This window comes from Cervus canadensis, chromosome 4, assembly GCF_019320065.1.
Source record: "Cervus canadensis isolate Bull #8, Minnesota chromosome 4, ASM1932006v1, whole genome shotgun sequence".
Lineage (NCBI taxonomy): Eukaryota > Metazoa > Chordata > Mammalia > Artiodactyla > Cervidae > Cervus > Cervus canadensis.
The window spans coordinates 60,282,243-60,307,354 of record NC_057389.1 but is presented as its reverse complement, the minus strand read 5'-3'; the positions used below and the strand labels follow the sequence as shown (position 1 = coordinate 60,307,354).

Here is a 25,112-nt window from a genome sequence, read left to right as displayed (position 1 = left end):
GAGTCCTCTCCCTTTTTTTCATGATAAATCTGGCTAAAAGTTTATCAATTTTGTTCATTTTTTCAAAGAATCAGCTTTTAGTTCCATTGATCTTTTCTGTTGTTTTCTCTATTTCATTTATTTCAGCTCTGATCTTTATGGTTTCTTTCTGTCTACTAAGTTTGAGTTTTGTTCATTCTTCTTTCTCTAGTTGCTTCAGGCATAAGGTTAGGTTGTTTATTTTGGGTTTTTCTTGTTTTGTGAGGTAAGATTGCATTGCTATAAACTTTCCTCTTAAAACTGCTTTTTTGCTGTGTCTCATAGGTTTTAGATGGTCATGTTTTCATTGTGATTTGTCTCTAGGTATTTTTTTATCTCTTGTTTGATTTCTTCAGTTATCCATTGCTTTAGTAGCATATTGTTTAGCTGCCACATATTTGTGTTTTTACAGTGTTTTTCTTTTAGTTGATTTCTAATCTCACAGCATTGTGGTCAGAAAAGATGCTTGATATGATTTGAGTTTTCTTAACTTTACCAAGGCTTGCTTTGTGGCCCAGCATGTGATTAATCCTGGAGAATGTTCCATGTGCATTTGAAAACAATGTGTATTCTGCTGCTTTTAGATGGAATGTTCTATAAATAAAGTCCATCTGGTCTAATGTATCATCCAAGGTTTGTGTTTCCTTATTGATTTTGTGTCTGGATCATCTGTTAAAGTCCCTTACTTTCAGTGTATCACTATCAATTTCTCCTTTTATGGCTATTAATATTTGCCTTATATATTGCAGTGCTCCTCTGCTGGGTGCATATATAGTTACATTATAATGTTACATTTTGTTTTAAAATTATACCTGTTGAGACATAGTAATAGTATAGTAAAAGAAACATTTCAGCAAGATAATATTACATCGTTCTCTTAAGAATTGAAAACAAAGTAGGCAGCTTTTAATAGTCTGTCTCATAATAAATGAGTTTGGCCCATTCACATTTATTGTGATTACAGATATGCTTGTTTTTATATCTACCACTGTACTTTGTGTTTCCTATCTTCCCTCGTTCCTTCTTTTTGTTGAAATGATCAAATTTTCTTTTTTCCATGGTTTTCCCTCATACATTTAAAAACTATATATTCTTTTTCCAATATTTTTATTGTTACCTTAAAATACAGAGAGAAGTATATTTTCCCTAATAAGCTCTAAAGTTAATCTGTGTTTTATTTCTGAATAAATAAAAAGTTTAACATATTTTTTCACTGACCCCCAACAGTCTGAAATGTTGATTCTACCTTGCTATCAAAATATTTCTATTGTTCTTATTTATTTAGATTTAGCAGCATGCCTTATTTAGATAAAATGTGGAAAGGAAATAATTCCTTCTGGGATTATTTGTCTTCTGCATATTAAAACCTTTTATGATATTTTAGTAAGTTTTGGGTTAGTAAGCTTATTGAATCTGTGGTTTGAGAATATCTCTGCCATCACACTTGGATGATCACTGAGATAAATTTAATATTTCCAGTTCAAAGTGATTTTCTCTTCTTAAATCAGCGATACCAATCTGATTCTCACTCAACTGTAGGTAATATTTAGTTATGACAGTTTTTTTTTTTTTCATAGGATGTGTTTGATGATGGTGTGCTCATTTACTATGGGATAATTCTCCTCAGTGTGACCTAAGTAGTAACATTATATGTCAGTCATCTGAGGATGGAGGTCTCTGCTTACCACTCTAGATTTCTACTGCCTAATTTTGTGATTTTGTTTTTTTAGAATGACTGTTTTTAAATTTACCTTTTATTTCTCAGACTAGACCTGGAAAGAAGGGTGCTAACGCCAACAGTAACCTCAGATCCAGCTACTACTCAACAAAGTACTCAAGTCTAGCAACTACTCAAACAAACAGTGATCACCATTCCAAGATGACTAGGCTCCCAAGGATCAAATGAGATCACAGAAAGGACATTTCCCCAGTGAAAAGTAATTTTGCTGGTGCCACAAAGAAGTAGCGCTCATATTCTAACTTAGATATTCGGTCAGTGCACAGCACTCCTGGTCTGCAGGGAATAGGAGGAAGGGGGAAAAAGAAGATGCTTTCAATAAACAAAAAGCAGAGAAGATTTTGCCAACAAATAGAAAGCTGAGGAAATGCTGATCCTTATCCTTGAGCTGCAGTTGGAAAACAAGAGCATTTAATAGAGCACAAAAATGCATACCAGGTTGAGCCCCCAGGATGGTTAGAAGCAGGTGCTGTTCTATATCTATAATGTAATAAAATTATCATTTTTTTCTAAGTAGGCAGTAATTATACCTGATTATAATTTGTTATTGCTTGTTTTTGCTCAGAATGTGAATGCCCCTGAATACACATTTATTATATTAGATTTCCCCATGCAAAAAAATAATTTGTAGGCAGATAAATGGTATTTTTATGAGTCAGCTAGAATAATATCCCTTATGTGGAGAGGTGTGATAAAGTGCGTTTCAAAACTAGGTGGGATTCACAGTAGGAAAGAGGTAGGCCTTTTATTCCTATGAACTGGAGAAAATAAAAGATGAGACATATTATCTCAGACCACATTACTTTACAAATATATCATTATTAATGAAGCAGTAAGAAGATATCCATATATCCAAAATAAATTTTTTTTAAAAAGCACTATTAGTTCTCTTAAGCACATCACTCAAACCCAAAATAACCTCCCACGTGGAAGCATCAGATCATTAAACACAAGTCCTTGCACTGGAGGAAAGCCCCATGGAAGAGAGATCCAGAAAGATGCTTTTATGTCTTTCAACATCAGGGAAGAACCTACACTCATGTCCAGATCACAAAACTCTTGAGTTCTTGACGAGTTGAAAAGGGTGTTATCAGAAATGGAAAGTCTGAGGCAAGCCAGTGAAATAAGTAATTTTTAAAAGTAGAAGGAAGAAATAAGATCCACTTTGAGGTGACCCGAAAATCAGATGAAGAGAAATGGCCCGAGTTGGCAGACCATCTCCATTTGACAATCTGCAACAACCTTGCCCATTTCCTTCAAGAAAATAAAGAGATAACTGCCTGAAATGGCAGGCTGTTTAGGGGATGCACCTGCTCCTGAATGCTTAACTAGAGTAATCCTGAATTATTGTGTTGTGGCTGTCAGTTCTCTTTTTAAAAAGCAAGGGAAGCAATGCAGACTCTTTTTGGGCAAACAAATGAGGTGTTTGTGATTATCTCAGCAGTGGCCTGGTCTGAGTACCACAACTACAGAAGTGCTGCAGAAAGGAGGGTATGGGGCAAAAGGGAACCTTCAACAGCCAGCCACAGATGTGCATGCCAGGGAAAGACACACACACACCCTACTAGCTTCCACCTCAACATCTGGATAAAAGATAAGAGGAGAAATGTAGAGACAGGGTCCAGGGATCATGCAAATGAAACAGAAATGTGTTGAAGTGCACTCAAGTCCTTGGACCCTGTCTGGTAAATTTAGAAGGGAATCAGCTCATCTTCCTCCTTGAATGGACACCTTGATCTGGGGAATATAGGAAATTCTATAATTTATAGATTTTATCATTTTAACTTGGAACACTTGAGAGCTGCATTTAATGGCCATACTTGAAAGAAAAAAAAAATCCAAGATCAGGGATGAGTTAGCAGTAAAGACAGTGCTCAATTTCAGCTCTGGTGACCTGCCTACTGGTCCTGGGCTCACCTTTGATCTCTCTTCCAACTGACGGAGCATGTAGCATTTCTCAGCCAGCTCTCTGATCCTCAAGAGTATGTCCTGTGGCATATTACCAGCTTCCTAGAAGAACCTTGTCTTGGGTAAAATGAGGCATTTCTTTCACAAAGCACTGGTCCCTAATTGAATAACAGTTGCTGTGCTAGATATTACACAAGACACGGATGGTTTAATTAGTTGTTTAAATGAGTAGCAAGAAATGGTACTTACCCAACAGGCTTTTCCCCTTGCTCAACTTCTGGATCCTATTCATTTCATTCTGGCAAGGGAGACCTAAAAAATAATTTATGAAAGTCAGTTTCCAGATGGTAAGGGATATAATCTCTAATGATTGGTTTCACTCTTGACGTGAAATGTAGACAATGACACACCTGGGAGTGGAATTACTCCATCTGCTGTTACTTTGCAGCAAAACAAATTCAGACCATTAGTGTTACTAATTTTAAAAAAACATCCTATACCACTAGGTACTTAAAATAGTATTTGGGGGCTATTTGCATGTATAGGAATCTTTCTTCTCACCACCAGTTTAAGCAGATATCAACTGTCTAGTAGGGTGATTTCATTATTTACTTCCTCATATTTACCACCTCAGGTGGTATGGTGGTAAAGAATCTGTGTGCCAATACAGGAGACACAAGAGACCACTCAGGTTTGCTCCCTGGGTCAGGAAGATCCTCTGGAGTAGGAAATGGCAACCCACTCCAGTATTCTTGCCTAGAAAATTTCATGGACAGAGGAGCCTGGCTGGCTACAGTCCATGGGGTTGCAAAGAATTGGACACGACTGAGTGACTGAGCGACTGAGCATATAAGAAAAAGTCTCCTGTTAGCCAAGATTATATGAGCTGAGAACCAGGATGAAAGGTTATTAGTGGGTACATGTGCTGAATCCACAGACTGGGACAAAAACTTTATCTATCCCATGTCTTGTTGCAGGATAGAAATAGGATTACAATGGCTACTTCTGACTTCATGACTCACTACCCCAGGAAAGTCAAACATAGGTCTCTAAGGACAACTCCGAAGGTAGAGAAGAGATATAGAGAAGCAGTGAGTATGGAAGAGTAACACCTTAACTCTGGATTCTGCCACCTCCTAGTTAAGTATTAATACTTTGGACCAGTCTCTTTATAATGCTCAGCCTCCAAGTCTTCATTTAAAAAACAAATGCCGTTACAAACAAACTCAAGTGCAGGGCTGATAGAGTGGGAGCCACATGGCTAAAGAGGGCACATGGAAGTGTGTCGTACCCTTTTGACTTCCACTCCAAGCAAAAAGAAGGGGGATCTCACTAATCTTAAATTTTACCATGACCTGCCATTGCAGATGCTATGGCCCTGGGAGGCTCTGCTATTTGCTCACAGTCTTCCCACAAAGACCACAACATTCTGATTCTCAGGGCACTTACATACCTCTGGTTAATGCAGTCACCTCATTCTAGGGGCCTGGCATTATACCCCCAGATGATCATTAGATCTAAGACGTTGCTTCACTCAGCCCCCACCTGGACTCTGGGGCTAAAACCACATGATTTTCTATGAACTCAAGCCCAAAACTATCATTACGGTTAATGATGAACCACTACAAGCATTCCTATTGAAGTAAAAATCATGGCTGTTATTAACATCGATTTGGAAGGGCCAGCTGATGTGATTAGAAAAGAGAAATAAATGAGGTATAAAAATTGAAAAGAGAAAAAATTATCACTCTTTCCAGATAATATGACTGCACACCTGAAAAATTCAAGGAAGCCAACCAGAATAAGTATCATAAATAAAATGAGAAAAATGGATTTTATTTACACTGGCAACAATAATAAGCACAAGGGAAGTATATCTGTGAGAATAAAACTTATAGCTCCACTGGTTAACGGACAAAGAGTGTTCTAGGATAAAAGGAGTCAATATTATATAGCTCTCAACTCTCTCTAATTTTGTCTGATTCTAAAGAAATACCAGTAAGATTTTTAAACAGAATAAACTGATTATAAAATTCAAAGAGTTCAAACCTACAGGACATACAACAATAAACATAAAAACAAGAATATTCAGGAAAATTCTGATAAAAAGATTAATGGTAGGAGGCTGTGGTTGTTGTTGTTTAGTCACTAAGTCCAACTCTTTGCGGTCCCATGGATGGTAATGCGCCAGGCTTCCCTGTCCTTCACTATCTCCCTGAGTTTGTTCATTCATATCCATTGAGTCATTGATGCTATCTAACTATATCATCTGCTGCCCCCTTCTCCTTTTGCCATCAATCTTTCCCAGCATCAGTATCTTTTCCAATGAGTCAGCTCTTTGCATCAGGTAGCCAAAGTATTAGAGCTTTAGGTTCAACATCAGTCCTTCTAATGAATATTCAGTGTTGATTTCCTTTAGGATTGACTGGTTTGATCTCCTTGCTTTCCAAGGGACTCTCAAGAGCCTTCTGAAGCACCACAATTTGAAAGCATCAATTCTTCAGCCCTCAGACTTCTTTTCTAATGGCAGAAATCAAAGAGGAACTAAAGAGCTTCTTGATGAGGGTGAAAGAGGAGTGTGAAAAAATTGGCTTGAAACTCAACATTCAAAAAACTAAGATCATAGCATCCACTCCCATAACTTCTTGGAAAATAGATGGGGAAAATGTAGAAACAGTGACAGATTTTATTTTCTTGGGCTCCAAAATCCCTGCAGACGGTGACTCCAGCCATGAAATTAAAAGATGTTTGCTCCTAGGGGAAAAAGCTATGACAAACTTAGACAGCATATTAAAAAGCAGAGATATCACTTTGCCAACCAAGATCTGTAAGTCAAAGTTATGGTTTTTTCAGTAGTCATGTATGGATGTGAGAGTTGAACCATAAAGAAGGCCAAAAAATTGATGCATTCGAATTGTGGTATTGAAAAAGACTCTTGAGAGTCCCTTGAACAGCAAGGAGGTCAAACTAGTCAATCCCTAAGGAAATCAATCCTGAATATTCACTGGAAGGACTGATGCTGAAGATGAAGCTGCAATACTTGGGCCACCTGATGTGAAGGACTGACTCACTGGAAAAGGTTCTGAGCTGGGAAATATTGAGGGCAGGAGGAGAAGGGGGCAACAGAGGATGAGATGGTTGGATCGCCTCATCAACTCAATGGACATGAGTTTGAGCAAACTTTGGGAGATGGTGAAGGACAAGGAGGCCTGGCATGCTGCAGTCCATGGCGTTGCAAAGAGTTGGACACAACTTAGTGACTGAAAAACAACAGCCTTCTAAATGGTCCAACTCTCACATCTGTGTATGACCACTAGAAAAGCTATGGCTTGGACTACATGGACCTTGGTTGGAAAAGTGATGTCTTTGCTTTTTAGTATGCTGTCTAGGTTTGCCATAGCTTTTCTTCCAAGGAGCAAGCATCTTTTAATTTCATGACTGTAGTCATTGTCCACAGCAACTTCAGAGCCCAAGAAAATAAGATCTGTTATTGCTTCCACTTTTCCCCTTCTATCTGCCATGAAGAAATGGGAGTGGATGCCATGATCTTAGTTTTTTGAATGTTGAGTTTCAAGCCAGCTTTTTCACTGTCTTCTTTCACCCTCATCAATAGTTCCTCTACATTTTCTGCCATTAGAATGGTATCACCTGCATATCTAAGGTGGTTGATATTTCTCCTAGCAATCTTGATTCCAATTTGTGATTCATCCACTCTGGCATTTTTCATGATGTATGCTGCATATAAGTTAAATAAGCAGAGTGACAATATATAACTTTGTTGTACTCCTTTCCCAATTTTGAAAAATTTGAAAAATTGTCCATTGTTCCATGTCCAGTTCTAACTGTTGCTTCCTGACCAACATACAGGTTTCTCAGGAGACAGGAAAGGTGGTCTGGTACTTCTTTAAGAATTTTCCACAGTTTGTTGTGATCCACACAGTCTCAGGCTTTAGCACAGTCAGTGAAGTAGTGAAGTGAAAGTCTCTCAGTCATGCCTGACTCTTTGCAACCCCATGGACTATATAGTCCAAGGAATTCTCTAGGCCAGAATACCTGAGTGGATAGCCTTTCCCTTCTCCAGCGGATCTTCCCAACCCAGGGACTGAACCCAGGTATCCCACATTGCAGGCAGATTCTTTACCAGCTGAGCCTCAAGGGAAGCCCAAAGTAGTGAAGCAGAAGTAGATGTTTTTCTGGAACTCTCTTGCTTTCTCCATGATCCAACAGATGTTGGCAGTTCGATCTCGGGTTCCTCTGCCTCTTCAAAACCCAGTTTGTACATTTGGAAATTCTCAGTTTACATACTATTGAAGCCTACCTTAAAGGATTTTGAGCATAACCTTGCTAGCATGTGAAATGAGTGCAATTATATGGTAGATTGATCATTCTTTTGCAGTTCCTTTCTTAGGGATTGGAATGAAAACTGACCATTTCTAGTCCTGTGGCCACTGCTGAGTTTTCCAAATTTGCTGAAATGCTGGGTACAGCACTTTAATAGCATCAACTTTTGGATTTTAAATCAGTCAGCTGGAATTCCATCACTGCCACTAGCTTTACTGGCAGCAATGCTTCCTAAGACCGACTTGACTTCACACTCCAGGATATCCAACTCTAGGTGAGTGACCACATCATCGTGGTTATCTGGTTCATTAAGACCTTTTTGTCAAGTTCTTCTGTATATTCTTGTCATCGCTTCTTAAATTCTTCTGCTTCTGTTAGGTCCTTACCATTTCTGTCCTTTTTGATTCCCATCCTTGCATGAAATGTTCCCTTGATATCTCCAGTTTTCTTAAAGAGATTTCTAGTCTTTCCGATGATATTGTTTTCCTCTATTTCTTTGCATTGTTCATTTAAGAAGGCCTTCTTCTCTCTCCTTGCTGTTCTCTGGAACTCTACATTCAGTTGGGTATATCTTTCCCTTTCTCCTTTGCCTTTCACTTCTCTTCTTTCCTCAACTATCTGTAAAGTCTCCTAGACAAGCACCTTGCCATCTTGCATTTCTTTTTCTTGGACATGATTTTGGTCACTGCCTCCTATACAATGGTACAAACCTCTGTCCATAGTTCTTCAGGCAATCTGTCTACCAGATAAAGTCTGTTGAATCCATTCATCACCTCCACTATATAATCATAAGGAATTTGATTTAGATCATACCTGAATGGCCTAGTAGTTTTCCCTACCTTCTTCAATTTAAGCCTGAATTTTTCAATAAGAAGCTGATGATCTCAGCCACAGTCAGCTCCAGGTCTTGTTTCTGCTGACTGTATAGAGCTTCCTCATCTTCAGCTGCAAAGACTATAATCAATCTGATTTCACTATTGACCATCTGGTAATGTCCATGTGTAGAGTTTAGAGTTGTCTCCTGTGTTCTTGGGAAAGGGTGTTTGCTATGACCAGTGCATTCTCTTGACAAAACTCTGTTAGCCTTTGCCCTGCTTAATTTTGTACTCTAAGGTCTAACTTGCCTGTTCTTCTGGGTATCTGCTGACTTCCTACTTTGGCATTGTAATCCCCAATGATGAAAAGGATATTTTCTTTTGTGTTAGTTGTAGAAGATGTTGTAGGTCTTCACAGAACTGGTCAACTTCAGCTTCTTAGGTATCAGTGGGTTGGGGCATCCAGTTCCAGTTCAGTTACTCAGTCATGTCCGACTCTTTGCAACTCCATGAACCGCAGCACGCCAGGCCTCCCTGTCCATCACCAAGTGCCTGAGTCCACCCAAACCCATGTCCATTGAGTCGGTGATGCCATCCAACCATCTCATCCTCTGTCGTCCTCTTCTCCTCCTGTCCTCAATCTTTCCCAGCATCAGGGTCTTTTCCAATGAGTCAGCTCTTCGCATCAGGTGGCCAAAGTATTGGAGCTTCAGCTTCAACACCAGTCCTTCCAATGAACACCCAGGACTGATCTCCTTTAGGATGGACTGGTTGGATCTCCTTGCAGTCCAAGGGACTCTCAAGAGTCTTCTCTGACACCACAGTTCAAAAGCATCAACTCTTCGGTGCTCAGCCTTCTTTATAGTCCAACTCTCACATCCATTCATGACCACTGGAAAAACCATAACCTTGACTAGATGGACCTTTGTTGACAAAGTAATTACTCTGCTTTTTAATATGCTGTCTAGGTTGGTCATAACTTTCCCTCCAAGGAGTAAGCATCTTTTAATTTCATGGCTGCAATCACCATCTGCAGTGATTTTGGAGCCCAGAAAAATAAAGTCAACCACTGTTTCCACTGTTTCCCCATCTATTTGCCATGAAGTGACGGGACTGGATGTCATGATCTTAGTTTTCTGAATGTTGAGCTTTAAGCCAACTTTTTCACTCTCCTCTTTCACTTTTATCAAGAGGCTCTTTAGTTCTTCTTCACTTTTTGCCATAAGAATGGTGTCATCTGCATATCTGAGGTTATTGATATTTTTCCTGGCAGTCTTTATTCCAGCTTGTGCTTCATCCAGCCAAGCATTTCTCATGATGTACTCTGCATATAAGTTAAATAAGCAGGGTGACAATATACAGCCTTGACGTACTCCTTTCCTGATTTGGAACCAGTCTGTTGTTCCATGTCTAGTTCTAACCGTTGCTTCCTGACCTGCATACAGGTTTCTCAAGAGGCAGGTCAGGTGGTCTGGTATTCCCATCTCTTTCAGAATTTTCCACAGTTTATTGTGATCCACCCAGTCAAAGACTTTGGCATAGTCAATAAAGCAGAAATAGATGTTTTCCTGGAACTCTCTTGCTTTTTCGATGATCCAGTAGATGTTGGCAATTTGATTTCTGGTTCCGCTGCCTTTTCTAAAACCAGCTTGGACATCTGGAAGTTCATGGTTCACGAACTGCTGAAGCCTGGCTTGGAGAAATTTGAGCATAGATTTGGATTTTTGAGATGCTGAATGGTTTGCCTTGGAATGGTATAAAGATCATTCTGCCTTTGAAGTTGCATTCAAGTACTGCATTTTGAACTCTTGTTGACTATGAAGGCTGCTCCATTTCTTCTAAGGGATTCTTGCCCACAGCAGTAGATACAATGATCATCTTAATTAAATTTGCCCATTCCTGTCCATCTTAGTTTACTGATTCCTAAAATGTCAATGTTCAGTCTCTCCTGCTTGGCCATCTCCAATTTACCTTGATTCATGGACCTAACATTCCAGTTTCCTATGCAATATTATTTTTAACAACATCAGACTTTACTTTTACCACCAGACACATCCACACTCAGCATTTGTTTCTGCTTTGGCCCAGTTGCTTCATTCTTTCTGGAGTTGTTAGTAATTTCCCTCCAGTCTTCCACAGTAGCATTTTGGACACCTTCTGACCTGGGGGGCTCATATCTTTTTGCCTTTTCATACTGTCAATGGGGTTCCCTAGGCAAGAATACTGGAATGGATTGCCATTTCCTCCTGCAATGGACCATGTTTTGTCAAAACTCTTCACTATGACCCATCCGTCTTGGGTGGCCCTACATGGAATGGCTCATGGCTTCATTGAGTGATGCAAGTGCCTTTGCCATGATAAGGCTGTGATCCATGAAGCAGAGGAGAGAACAGACCACTAAATAATAAAACATGTCAATTAATAGGGCTGAGCACCCAGAAATAGACATATATAGAATATATAGGAGTTGTATAAATGATAGAGGAAGCATTTCAAATTAGTATGGGAAAGATGGGTTAGTCAGTAAATGACAAGTGGGCAAGTAGTGAGACATCTCCAAGGATAGGGACCCTGCTTGACTACACACACACAAAAACTAAAATGATAAGAGATTTCAGTAAACAAAACCCCACAAAGGGACTAAAGAAAACAAAAGGAAATTGTTTTACTATCTCACAGTGGGAAATACCTATGTAAGCTTAACATAAGCTGTATAGGTTCTAAGAATTCCTAAAATATAGACAGAGAAATTTGACTATCTTAAAACTTAAAATTTCTTCTTAGAAAAAACACACTAAGTCATAATTGGGGGGAAAATAAACTATTGCAATACATATGACTAGAACAATTCTAATATTTTTGTATAGAGTCCCTACTAAAAACAAACACACAAGAACCTAATCTGAAGACAATGTATAAAAAATAAAGACATTAAGAATCTTACACTGACCTTAGAAATTATGTAACAAGTTTCTACACCCACTTTACAGATGGAAAAGCTGAGGCACAAAGGTTAAAAGATTTTCCTAAAAGGAGGAATGGAATAACACATTCCTTGATTATGTTCTTGGGCTTTCTCTACCATGCTGAAAGTGGAGATCAATTAAGAGAAATGAGCCTTTTAGCATGCCATCAGATGGAGGAATGTGTTATTCTCTAGCTGTGTTTTTCTGCCCCAGTGCATGATAGATGGCCCTTCCCTACCCAGCATGGCGACCCTGGCCACTGGGCCCCACTTCCCTCCTGCCTTACCTCCAGGCTTCTGGAAGCAGTAGCACCACTCATTGTTAGACAGCTTGCCATCCTTGAAGGAGTCACAAGAATTGAAGAGAGGCTTGATACAGGGCTCGTACTTATCCAGGTAGATGGCGTTGATCTCTGAGTGGTCAAGCAGGAGGTCATAGTTCATATCCAACTTGTTGAACATCCAGCCCAGGGAGTCCTTGCAGATGGGCAGGATGCTGGTGTCAAACCCTGCGATGGAAAGGACATGTCTCAGCCTGCTCTCTCCTGCCCGGCTGGCTTCCCAGCTTTCTGTTCCAAAGGGAGCCCCAGGGCCCACCCCCTCCCCAGGCATATTCTCGGCAGCCTTCTACCAGAATATGTGGTGGTGGTTGGTTTTTAAATGAAACAATTTAAAATGCACTAAAATGGAAGTCAGCATTTGAGGAAAATGTGTTCTAACGGGAACAAATCCCCAATGCTAATTTATCTGTGATGTAAATAGGAGTTTTCATCTAATACAAAGATATTAGAAATTCATAAATAGGAATCTATCAGACTTGCTTAAAACAAGGGATACCTGAAAGGAGGAGTACAGACATGGTGAGTAAGAAGACCAATGGATAATACTGCAAATTATGCTTTTCTATTGAGGAAAAATTATTTGAAAAAACAAAAGAACCTATTGTAAAAAGGATGGCAGTGAAATGAAACTAGGTGGCACAATCCAGAAGCAGTGATTATATCTCAAAGGACTGTTCAATCCAAAAGTCTGAACATTAATGGGAAAACAAGCCAGATACCTGTGTTTGTTCTCCATTTTTTCTTTTCAGCAATCCCCTCAAGAGATACATGATATGGAATCCAAATTGACTCAGACAATCATTTCTTTCTTATTTCCCAGGGGTGGGGGGGAGGGGTAGTTTTCTTAAAGAATTGTTTCTACAATGGAAACTATATGTACTCAAATAATGACACTTGGCTTAACACTGGGGATATTAAGTCTACTGCAGACAAGCCCCAGAGAAGATATGCCCCACATCTAAAACTCATCTTTCTTTCAGAATCAAAACTACCAGGCCATTTCAAATTATTCCATAATCTGGATTTCTAAGACTGGTTTTATTTTCCTGAGAAAATGATGAAAATTGTTCACTTTTGAGTTACTTAAGGCACTCTTCTAAGCATTTTATACTTGATTATCTCACTGAATCCTTCTAACAGCTTATGAAATGATGCTTTACCCTCTCTAAAGATTTTTTTTTTTTAAGCTCAAGGTTTAAGTTACTTATTCAAGGTCATACAGCTGTGGGGCTGAGATTCAAGTTCACGTGGCCCAACCTTGAGTCTACATTCTCGGTCCCTCCTCTTCTAGGGCTGCCTCTGCCTTGCATGACATGGGATCCTCCTACCCTGAGGACATCCAGTAGGTCTGGGTGCTAAGCTGAGGGATTAGCAACGCAAGGGGTGATACAGTAACTGTCAGTGAGGCTCCTGGTGGGGTTGATTGTCCCTCTGGGGTTCTTATCTATAGCCTGTCATCGGATTATATGTGTCTCACCAGGAACCCCTGCTTAGCCAGCATGATATAAGACAGAAGAAAGCATGCCCACCCTTTAAAGCAGTGTCTTTACAAAAAAGTCTTCACTGTCCAGAGGTCAGTAAACTGTTGCACCTCCTCCTCTGAGCTCTCATGGAAGCCTATGCTTCCCTCCCATTTTCAGTACCTGTAATTTAGAGGTACCTTAGCTACTTGACAGCAAAGACTGTCTTGTTTCCTTCATAGACTCAGCCTGTAGAGGCACACAGGAAGTGCCCAGTGGAATTTGTTGAGAAAGGTTGTCTAGCTATTGCAGTTTACCCCCTTCCAATATAAAAACTCTTCCATTTTTAAATTTATTCTTTTTGATATCTTAAAAGACATCTTAGAAAAACACCCCTTCTCAAGAAGAGATACTATGCAACATAATCTGGCCTCTTCTTTGACTGAAGGTCATGACTCGACAATCTCTATATTGATGATGTCCTCAGGGGCGACTGAATAAAGGAAGATAACTTGCTCTGACACTAAATGGCTCCACACTTTTGTACAGAATAATTTATGTGATATTCATCCATGTTAGAGGATATTACCATTTTAATACATGGGAAAGGGAAATTTTATTTTTTAATGTTCCCAGAACTCTGAGAACATAAACATTTACAAATGTTTATCACCAAATTTTCTCCTTGGAAAACATGAACCATGGGTAAAAAAAGTACATCTATTCTAAGTTCAGTTGTGGGAGTTTTATTTTTTGTTTTTGAGCTATACATTATATGCTTTAGAATCAATCACTCTTTGGTTGTAATAAAATGTAAGCAAGTTGATCTTTAAACTTTTTTGGCATCTTGTCTAGACCTCAAGGAAAAATCCGAAGAAACTAAATCTTGACATCATTAGAGCTGGCCATTTTGCATATATATGTTCAAAGGATGTGTGTCCATGATGTACCGGAAACATCATGCTGGTACTTGCTTAAATTTCTTCACAGTCCAGTGTACAGTAGTGCACAGTCCAGTATACATCCAATGTATGTCCAGTGTACATACAGTATGTACAGTCCAGTGTACTGTGTACAGTGGTGTACAGTCCAGTGTACAGTAGTGTACAGTCTAGCACACATCTAGGGCACATCTGACGCATAGTTGGAACACAGCTGGCCACATCTGGACACAATTGGCATACAGCCCAAATGCACATCTGGAACACAGCTGGATACATCTGGACACAATTGGCATACAGCCCAAACGCACATCTGGAACACAGCTGGATACATCTGGAACACAGCTGGATACATCTGGAACACATCTGGACTACAGCTGGAACACAGCTGGACTACAGCTGGAACACAACTGGACATATCTGTCACATAGCCCAAGTGCACATCTGGAACACAGCTGGAACACAGCTGGACACATCTGGACTACAGCTGGAACACAGCTGGATACATCTGGACTACAGCTGGACATATCTGTCACATAGCCCAAGTGCACATCTGGAACACAGCTGGATACATCTGGACTACAGCTGGACACATCTGGCACATAGCCCAAATGCACATCTGGAACACAGCTGGACAACAGCTGGAACACAGCTGGACACATCTGGCACATAGCCCAAATGCACATCTGGGACACAGCTGGACACATCTGGCACATAGCCCAAATGCACATCTGGGACACAGCTGGACACATCTGGCGCACAGTTCAAATGCACATCTGGACACATCTGGTGTACAGTCCAGTGTACACTTGGTGTACAGTCCAAGGGCACATCCCACTGTGCAATGTACAGTCCAATGTATGTTCAGTATACACCAGTGTATGTCTAGTGTATAGTGTACAATTCAGTGTACATCCAGTGTACACCTACTGTACAGTCCAGTGTCTGTCCAGTGTATAATATATATTAAGTATAGTCCAGTGTACATCCAGTGTACAATCTACACACTCCAGTGTATGTCCAATGTCTTTGTGCCTGTCTTCTCCATATTCACAAAATTCTATGATTGGTTCTTATAGTCATTCTTTAAAAAAAAAAGGCAATGAACAAGTAGTCAATAGGTTCAAAGAAGGAAAAATAAAAGGAATAAAATTTAAGTGAACTGAAAATTGTATTGCTTGACACCAAATTCAGTTCAGTGATGTGCAAGGGCAAGTTACTGAGCTTCTCTGTATATCAGTTTCTCATTTTCTTCAGCTGTTTTGTAAAAATGTTAGCCACCCCTCTTCAGACTTACAGTTTTTAGTAATACTTTCTTGATCTCTCAAGAATGTGAGTGAGTCAAGAAGAGCTGAAGGAAACATGACAGTCCAATGTAATGTGGTATCCTTTATTTCTCTGTTGTCGTCTGATTGGTTGGTGAGATCTGAGTTGTTCTTAATTTGCTCATTTTTTCCACTGGACTAACTAGCTATCATGTCAATATTTCCATTTCAATGGCTGCTTTAAGGTCTAAAGCTGTGGAAAAGGAAGGACTAGTAAACCCATTTGTGAACATGATTCCTGACTGCCATTGGTCCTTCCTCTTCATAGCTTTTTGGGCCAGAGCCCATTTCCCCATTTTAGGAGTAAGTCTGGAACAGCAACTGCTGGCAGCCCAGGATCGTGTCTCCATCTCAGGATTCTGGGAAATTTTAATATTGATTACTGACCACCAAAAGGAAGTGCCAAACTCATTGGGCAATAGGCTAAGGTCAAGCCCACCCACACCTATTTGGAAGGCTCTAAGAGAGAGGCATCCGCATCTGCTATCCACGGATGGAGGGGGAACAGACTAGCCCTTCTGGCTGGTTGGCCCGAAACGCATGGGACTTCTAGGGTTGCTGGTTTCCCCTTCAGAACTCCTGGGCTGACAATGTCTCTCCCTCCTGTTCCTCATGGACGAACCCAGTCTCATTCCTTTATATCCCTTCACTCCAGCTGTTTCAGAACATCACACCTAAAAACCTCTTCAGGGACTCAATTTGCTTGTGGCCAAGGGCAGGCATTTTGCAGGCTCACTGGCTGTCAGCAGAAGGAGTCTCCTGGGACTAGAGGCTGTGAGGAGCAGCTCTTTCATCAATCAGCTCTTCATTGAAAGGCTGTACAGAAAGCCGAGTGGCTCAGCCACTCCTGGAAGATCCCTGGGGAAAGCTTCCCACTGTCCACAACTCCCAAGGAAGCCTTTGACATGAATGGGAAGAATCTTACATCCCTCTTCACACTCATACAACCACCAGGACCCTCTCTTTGGACATATAGCATCTGCTTCCCAGAATCGACCTTTCCCTTAATTGGTAAAAATTCCAACCTGGTGAGCGAATTGTCATCTAGATCAACATTCTCTAGGTGGCTGTGAACAGCAAAGAATAACCCTGAAATTATGAACAATATTCTGATTTGGGCCTAAGACCAGATGCTGGTTAGACTTTGGGTTCCAGCAGTTACCAGTGTCACTTCTTACTCACTTAGCTCAATCCAGGAGCATTACATTCAGGAATCCTGTTCACACAAGTGTGACATCAGGGATGGGGTGAAATACTCTCTGCTTTAAATAACGTGTATTTTTATATTTTGACAAATCAATAAAAATCACTACATAGAAAAGGCTATGGCAAAGCTCCATGTATCTCAACAATTGTGTTATTGAGTCAGCCCTTCTGTACCAAGCGGCCACAGTGTAGAGAAGTGCCCCCCTAGTGGCCTGTGGGTTAGAGGCAGTGAGAGGCTCCACCAAAGTGCAAACACACAGACCTAACCCCCAGTTTTCTCTCCAGCTTATGGAGAGGTTCAGATTATGGTCTTCAGCCACTTTGGTGATGGTAGAGGGAACACTTGTCGAGTAGTCCATCTCTGGAAAACAAAATGCAGTCTCACTAATGTCCATAAGCCCAAGTTATTAAAGATGTTTGCTACTGTGTTGCTTATGATAGCTGAACATTAGGAGCAACTTCAAAGCTCCCAAACAAAGGTCTAATTACATGAATTATGTTATATCAATATATTGAGATTCTATGTCATGTTTACAAAGCAGAATACTACTCAACAGTATAGAAAGATAGTCATAGTGTATTGCTGAATGATAAAAGAAGGCCATAAAACAGTCTGTAAAGTGTGCATGTGTATACATACACACAGAAACATATTTTTTTCTATGTGACAGGAAAAAAATTGAAGAATATGCCATGCCACGAGAGCTTACAGGTGTGAAAGTGGTATGGTTCTATATATTTCTTAATTGAAGTATCAGTCAGTTCAGTCACTCAGTCACGTCCAACTCTTTGAGACCCCATGGACTACAGCACACCAGGCTTCCCTGTCCATTACCAACTCCTGGAGTTTGCTTAAACTCATGTCCATCATGTCAGTGATCTCATCCTCTGTCATCCCCTCTCCTCCTGCTTTCAATCTTTCCCAGTATCAGAGAGTATCCAGTTCTTTACATCAGGCGGCCAAAATGTTGGAGTTTCAGCTTTAGCATCAGTCCTTCCAATGAATATTTAGGACTGATTTCCTTTAGGATTGACTGGGTTGGATCTCCTTGCAGTCCAAGGGACTCTCAAGAGTCTTCTCCAATACCACAGTTCAAAAGCATCAGTTCTTCATGGCTCAGCCTTCTTTTTATAGTCCAACTCTCACATCCATACATGACTACTGGAAAAACCATAGCTTTGACTAGATGGACCTTTGTAGGCAATGTAACGTCTCTGGTTTTTAACACACTGTCTAGGTTCATCATAGCTTTTCTTCCAAGGAGCAAATATCTTTGAATTTCATGGCTGCAGTCACCATCTGCAGTGATTTTGGAGCCCCCAAAAATAAAGTCTCTCACTGTTTCCATTGTTTCCCTATCTATTTGCCAAGAAGTGATGGGGTCAGATGCCATGATGCTAGTTTTCTGAAGGTTGAGTTTTAAGCCAACTTTTTCACTCTTCTCTTTCACTTTCATCAAGAGGCTCTTTAGTTCTTCACTTTCTGCCATAAGGGTGGTGTCATCTGCATATCTGAGGTTATTGATATTTTTCCTGGCAGTCTTTATTCCAGCTTGTGCTTCATCCAGTGTGGCATTTCACATGATGTACTCTGCATATAAGTTAAATAAGCAGGGTGACAATATACAGCCTTGACATACTCCCTTCCCAATTTGGAACCAGTCTGTTGTTCCATGTCCAGTTCTAACTGTTGCTTCTTGACCTGCATACAGATTTCTCAAGAGGCAGGTCAGGTGGTCTGGTATTCCCAGGTCCTTAAGAATTTTCCACAGTTTGTTGTGATCCACACAGTCAAAGGATTTGGCATAGTCAATAAAACAAAAGTAGATGTTTTCTGGAATTCTCTTGCTTTTTCAATGATCCAATGGATGTTGGCAATTTGATCTCTGGTTCCTCTGCCTTTTCTAAATCCAGCTTGAACATCTGGAAGTTCATGGTTCACGTACTATTGAAGCCTGGCTTGGAGAATTTTGAGCATTGCTTTGCTAGCGTGTGAGATGACTGCAATTGTGTGATAGTGTGAGCATTTTTTGGCATTGCCTTTCTTTGGGATTGGAATGAAAACTGACCTTTTACAGGCCTGTGGCCACTGCTGAGTTTACCAAATTTGCTGGCATATTGAGTGTAGCACTTTCACAGCATTCAGATCTTTTAGGATCTGAAATAGCTCAGCTGGAATTCCACCACCTCCACTACCTTTGTTCATACCTTAGGGCTTCCTAAGGCCCGCTTAACTTTGCATTCCAGGATGTCTGGCTCTAGGTTAGTGATCACATCATTGTGATTATCTGGGTCATGAAGATCTTTTTTGTATAGTTCTTGTGTGTATTTTTGCCTCCTCTTCTTAATATCTTCTGCTTCTGTTAGGTCCATACCATTTCTGTCCTTTATTGTGCCCATCTTTGCATGAAATGTTCCCTTGGTATCTCTAATTTTCTTGAAGAGATCTCTAGTCTTTCCCATTCTATTGTTTTCCTCTATTTCTTTGCATTGGTCACTAGGAAGGTTTTCTTATGTCTCCTTGCTATTCTTTGGAACTCTGCATTCAGATGGGTATATCTTTCCTTTTCTCCTTTGCCTTTTGCTTCTCTTCTTTTCTCAGCTATTTGTAAGGCCTCCTCAGACAACCATTCTGCCTTTTTGTGTTTCTTTTTTTGGGGATGGTCTTTTAATTGACGACTTATACTCCTTTTAATTGAAGTGTAGGTGATTTACAATATTGTGTTAGTTTCAGGTGTCCAGCATAGTGTTTTTGCAGATTCTTCTCCATTCTAGGTTATTATAAGAAAATGGCTCTAAATCCCTGTGTTGTATATTATTGCCTATCTATTTTATACATGATAGTTTGTCATGTTTGTATCTTTATATGTACTTAAACATATTTCCTAAAAATCAGTATTAAATACTAGATAACTTTGCAACCCGATTTAAAAAAATTAAACGGTTGTATTTTCTTCATTCTAAGGCATTTCCTTGTCCTCCAATATTTTAATATTTCTGAAATTGGAGCATGTTTAATGTCACTGTGTACATTTAACTTAGTGTTTCTTTTAACAACAGCATCTCAGGGTGGTCAGTCAATGTCAGTAACTGAGGAAATGTGGTGTTTAAAATGAAATAAACTAGCAGGAGTAACGCATCTTACTGCCTTGGGCTGTCTCCGAGCTGGTGGGCTCGATGGCCCTGTTGGCGTCCTCATGGAGGGCTCCAAACCAGTCCTTCAGCCGGGAGGCAAGGCTTCTCAGCTCCGTGTCCGTGCAGGCTGGAGAAAAAGCAGATGGAAGAAACATTAAGTCTATGGGTGCTCTCCCTTCAACATGCAATGCTCCAAACAGACCTCTCTCTCCAACCAGGATGTAACTCCTTACCCCACTGGGGAAAGGCCCCAAAGATGTTGCCTTCACAGGTAAAGAGTGTGACAAAATGAGAGCTGAGACTCCCAGGCAAGCAGCGCCATGCAAACCTGAATGTGGACTGCCTCCGCACTCTGTAAGCAAGCATTGCATACCAGCCCCCAAAAGCCGTCACGGGTCCTTTTGCTAACCAGATCAAACTTGCTATTGCGGTTTGCCAGAGAAGATCACATTTTCCACTGAACTCATGCCAAGAGATAAACACTTAAGGATAGCTAATGCTCTTAGGGAAAGGCAGCCTGGGACATCAAAAGACCCCAGTATGAGCAACTCTCAATTTTGCACCGCTCACATGTGGGTTTGTGAGTGTGGCATATTTTGCCGGCCTTTGGACAGGCTGATTTGACTTTCCCTTATGGACAGGTGGATGCCTCATCCCTGAAAGAGTCCTTTTTTTGCAGCCCATCTTTAACTAACCAGCTCATCTTTTAGGGTAGGACAGAGAAAATTTAACACTCCTTCTGAGAACAAGAAACTCCAGATGCTGGATGGGTAGATGCAGGCTATCTGATAGTCTCAGCGAGAACTAAGACTGGAGGAGGGGAATCCCCAAAGGAGGGACAGTGGCACAGAGAAGGGAGCTGACTTTCCCTTGCTGCCTGATTTCACCCTAATTCTAGGTCCTGAGAATCCTGACAAAGGGTCCAGGCAGTGGGCCACTAGCAAGAGGCAGAACACCCAGCACTGCATTTAGCAGTTTGCATCGGGAGGGACAGGAATTAGAGACCCAAGGAGAGAAAGTCTCAATAAATAAAAAGTGAAGCCCACCACCGTCACTTTTCCCAAATTCTAAAAGCCAAGCAATATGACCCAGCAATCCCACTTCTGGGCATACACACGGAGGAAACCAGATCTGAAAGAGACACGTGCACCCCAATGTTCATCGGAGCACTGTTTATAATAGCCAGGACATGGAAGCAACCTAGATGCCCATCAGCAGATGAATGGATAAGGAAGCTGTGGTACATATACACCATGGAATATTACTCAGCCATTAAAAAGAATTCATTTGAACCAGTCCTAATGAGATGGATGAAGCTGGAGCCCATTATACAGAGTGAAGTAAGCCAGAAAGATAAAGAACATTACAGCATACTAACACATATATATGGAATTTAGAAAGGTGATAACGATAACCCTATATGCAAAACAGAAAAAGAGACACAGAAATACAGAACAGACTTTTGAACTCTGTGGGAGAAGGTGAGGGTGGGATGTTTCGAAAGAACAGCATGTATACTATCTATGGTGAAACAGATCACCAGCCCAGGTGGGATGCATGAGACAAGTGCTCGGGCCTGGTGCACTGGGAAGACCCAGAGGAATCGGGTGGAGAGGGAGGTGGGAGGGGGGATCGGGATGGGGAATACGTGTAAATCTATGGCTGATTCATATCAATGCATGACAAAACCCACTGGAAAAAAAAATAATAATAAAAATAAATAAATAAATAAATAAAAGCCAAGCAAGTCACCATTATGACACAGAGCTGCGTTCTGAATGTCTCACAGTGCTGGCCAGACGCAGATGAAGGCTAGAGTCTGTCAATGCAGAGGGACCCCAGCGAACACCCAGGCTCTCCACCAGAAGGCACACGGGCAGTGGTAAATGACTTGTGGGTCTCACTCAGACTCCCATCCAGCCTTCACTTGGCTGAGGCCATCAGCCCCCATCTGCCCTGCCAAGGGGTGAATCCTCTCCAGAAGACAACAATACTAGGCAGAGCCTCTCTTCCTGTTTACCTCACTGCATTTAGGAGAGCCCCTCTTTCCTGAGCCTGGGGTTCGGTACTTGATGGAGAACACAGTCCAATTTCCTAAACCTCAGGCAGGAAAGGACTCTCTTGCCCTCCACTTGAGGTGAGGTGGTGAGCAGACCCAGGCGAGGTCTATGCAACCTGAGTGTGCTCATGTCTAGCTGCTGCCTTCCTTCCAGCCAGGAGCCACAGCTGAACTCTGTAAAGCATGGAATGTGTGACCATTGCTTATACCCAGGTCGCTAATGACCTCAAGACAACACCTGGCTTCCAACAACCAGAACACGATTGGATCTGAAAACAGCAGCCAGGAAGTGGCACGGAGGACTGTCTGGAGAGGCAGCAGCGTATTTGAGCTCTGGGATGCCACCGCCTGGTGTGAATCCCGGTGTGACCACTGACTTGTTGGGTGACTCAAACCAGCCACTTAACTCCTCAGTGCCTCTGTTTCATCATACCTGTAAACTCAAGGTATCATTATGTGACTATAAAATAGACAAGGTATGTAACATGCTGAGGAAAACACCTGGTATGTAGTAATTACTCAGCATGTGTCAGCTATGATTTTTATTACTTCTACTATTATTTTTATTTTAAAATTGATGATATATAGGTAAGTGTAGAGCAACTGTCACAGCATTCAGAAAACCAGTAAGGCAAATATACTAGCTAAGTTGCTTCAGTCATGTTCAACTCTGCAAAGCCTGTAGACTGCCAGGCTCCTCTGTCCATGGGATTTCCCAGGCAAGAATACTGGAGTGCGTTGCCATTTCCTTCTCCAGGGGATCTTCCCGACCCAGGGATCGAACCTGTGTGTTTATGTCTCCTGCACTGGCAGCCAGGTTCTTTACCACTCGCACCACCTGGGAAGCCCCAAAGACAAATACAGCTAAACACAATTGGCTTTGGCCACACAGCTGGCTTCAATACACCTCTGTGCTAACCTGGTTTTGGCACACACAGATACCTCTGCTATCCAGTAGAGTTGCCATGAGCCACATGTGACTATTTTCATTTAAATTGATGAAAATGAAATAAAAGTTAAAATTTAATTCTTCATTTGCACCCATCTCATTCCAAGTTGCTCAGTAGTCACACATGGCTAGTGAATGACTCCATCTGGGACAACACAGATACACAGTATTTCCAGTGTGGCAGAACATTGTATAACGAGCACTGGATGAAGCTAGCCACCTTTGGGATTTCCAGCTTGTGCAGGTCCATCATGATATCCTGACATGCAAGTCTGTGCCTCTAGGAGATCACATGCTCACTCAAGCTGGGGACCAGCATCCCGCGTTGAGCCACGTGCACAGAAAGGAGGAGGAGGCGGAGCTTCTGCTGACAGTGGTGATGCTCGTCTCTGCCAGGTACCAGTACCAACCCTCGGGAGAAGCCTCCATTCACAACAGCCCCAGTTCAGAGCCTCTGCGGAATATAGAAGGCTCTCTTTTCTAACTTTTTGGACTTTGCACAGCTCTAAACAGGAGAGGCTGTGGTCTGTTTTTCCAAGGAGAATGGGATGTAGGCTCCACAGTAAATCTCACGTTTGAAAATGGAAAATTAATAGCATCTATTTCTTCCTAATTGCCATGCACACTGTCTATTCTAAATGTTCTTTGAGCAGAGAAAATTGCCAAGTCAACTTGCAAAGGAAATGAATCCCCATCTCACGCTGCAGGATGAATTAGTCAGTCATGTTTAACTAAACCCTGACAGATGTGCAGGTAATCTATATCTTGAGAAGACTGAATTTCCCACTGGCTTCTCAAAGTATGCAGGCTTTGGGTGGCTGATCGAGTCAGGGACTGGAGTCTTGAAGGAGCAAACCTGTCGCTCGGGGACAAGTCCTCAAGCAGGATGGCACTGGCCTAGGTAGAGAGAGATCAGAAGCCGAAATGGAGATAGAAGGCATTCAATTACTGCTCCCTATTCATGCTTAGCGTCCTCAACCGAACAGTCCTTATAAGGAGCAAGTCAGGCACAGTCTGCCTGGGGCCAGATATGTCCCAGAGGAAAGAAATACTCAAAGACGCTGACACACAGACAGCTATTTGCTCAGATTCGGTATTCTAGCCACAATGGGCTGGCAATGGGAGAAAAGTGCTTGCCTTTTAAGGTGCCTATTATAGCCACTGATAAAGGCAGGAGAGGAGGATTAAAGCTCCAGAAATAGGGCCCCTGATGGGTACCTCCCACACACTCGGTTCCTTCCTTGGGAAAAGATACTTCTGTGTGGAGAAAACCATAAAGCCACATCCATCTGCCATCTCACACTCTGCCCGGAGGTGGGCCAACCCTTATGATTTCCAGAGGGCTGTCTGGTAGTCTCTCCTGGTAAGAGAAGCAAAGTTCTCAGGCCACCAGCATCCAATCATCAGAGGGGAAAATGCTGCTCTCTTGGGGGAGGATCTGGCCAAGTCGTGAAGGCCAGGACTGTGTCCCCATCCCCTGCCGTATTTCCTGAATGGTGGGTGTAGCCAGCGCTCTGCCCTCCACGCTCCATTCTCTTCCCCATCTCCCCCAACCTTGGCTTCAGCTCACTTTTAATTGCTTTCATTCTCCCACTCATCTCTGCCCAGCATCCTCTTCTGCAATCTTTCCATATCTGCCTTCTTATTTCTACAGGTTACTCTCTGCCTTTCTTCCATGATCTCAATCTGTTCAGCATGGCTAGTGTTGGTGGCATCTCTGAGATTGACTGACCCCCAATCTCTGCCTCCTCCTAGAATCAGACCGTGGCCCTGCCCAGCACTCATATCTGCAGGGCAGACACCCAGGACTGCCTGTCCTGACTCCCACCAAAGTCCCCTGCATCTTGCTATCTCTGCTGCCAGCCCAGGCAACACTGGGATCTCCCACCAAGACAAGGCTCCTAAGTGGTC

General features: G+C 41.6%; 1 protein-coding gene across 2 annotated transcripts in view; it reads right to left on the bottom strand.

Moving 5' to 3' along the window:
* Nucleotides 1-25,112, bottom strand: part of SPOCK1 (SPARC (osteonectin), cwcv and kazal like domains proteoglycan 1) — a 562,859-nt gene that overhangs the window by 12,172 nt on the left and 525,575 nt on the right. For both annotated transcript variants that reach the window (XM_043465433.1, XM_043465434.1), the window contains 3 exons: nucleotides 20,204-20,320; nucleotides 12,073-12,294; nucleotides 3,914-3,976 (listed from right to left, as the gene is read on the bottom strand). In XM_043465433.1, coding sequence (XP_043321368.1) covers nucleotides 3,914-3,976; nucleotides 12,073-12,294; nucleotides 20,204-20,320 — 402 coding nt within the window. The remainder of the gene's footprint in view (nucleotides 1-3,913; nucleotides 3,977-12,072; nucleotides 12,295-20,203; nucleotides 20,321-25,112) is intronic.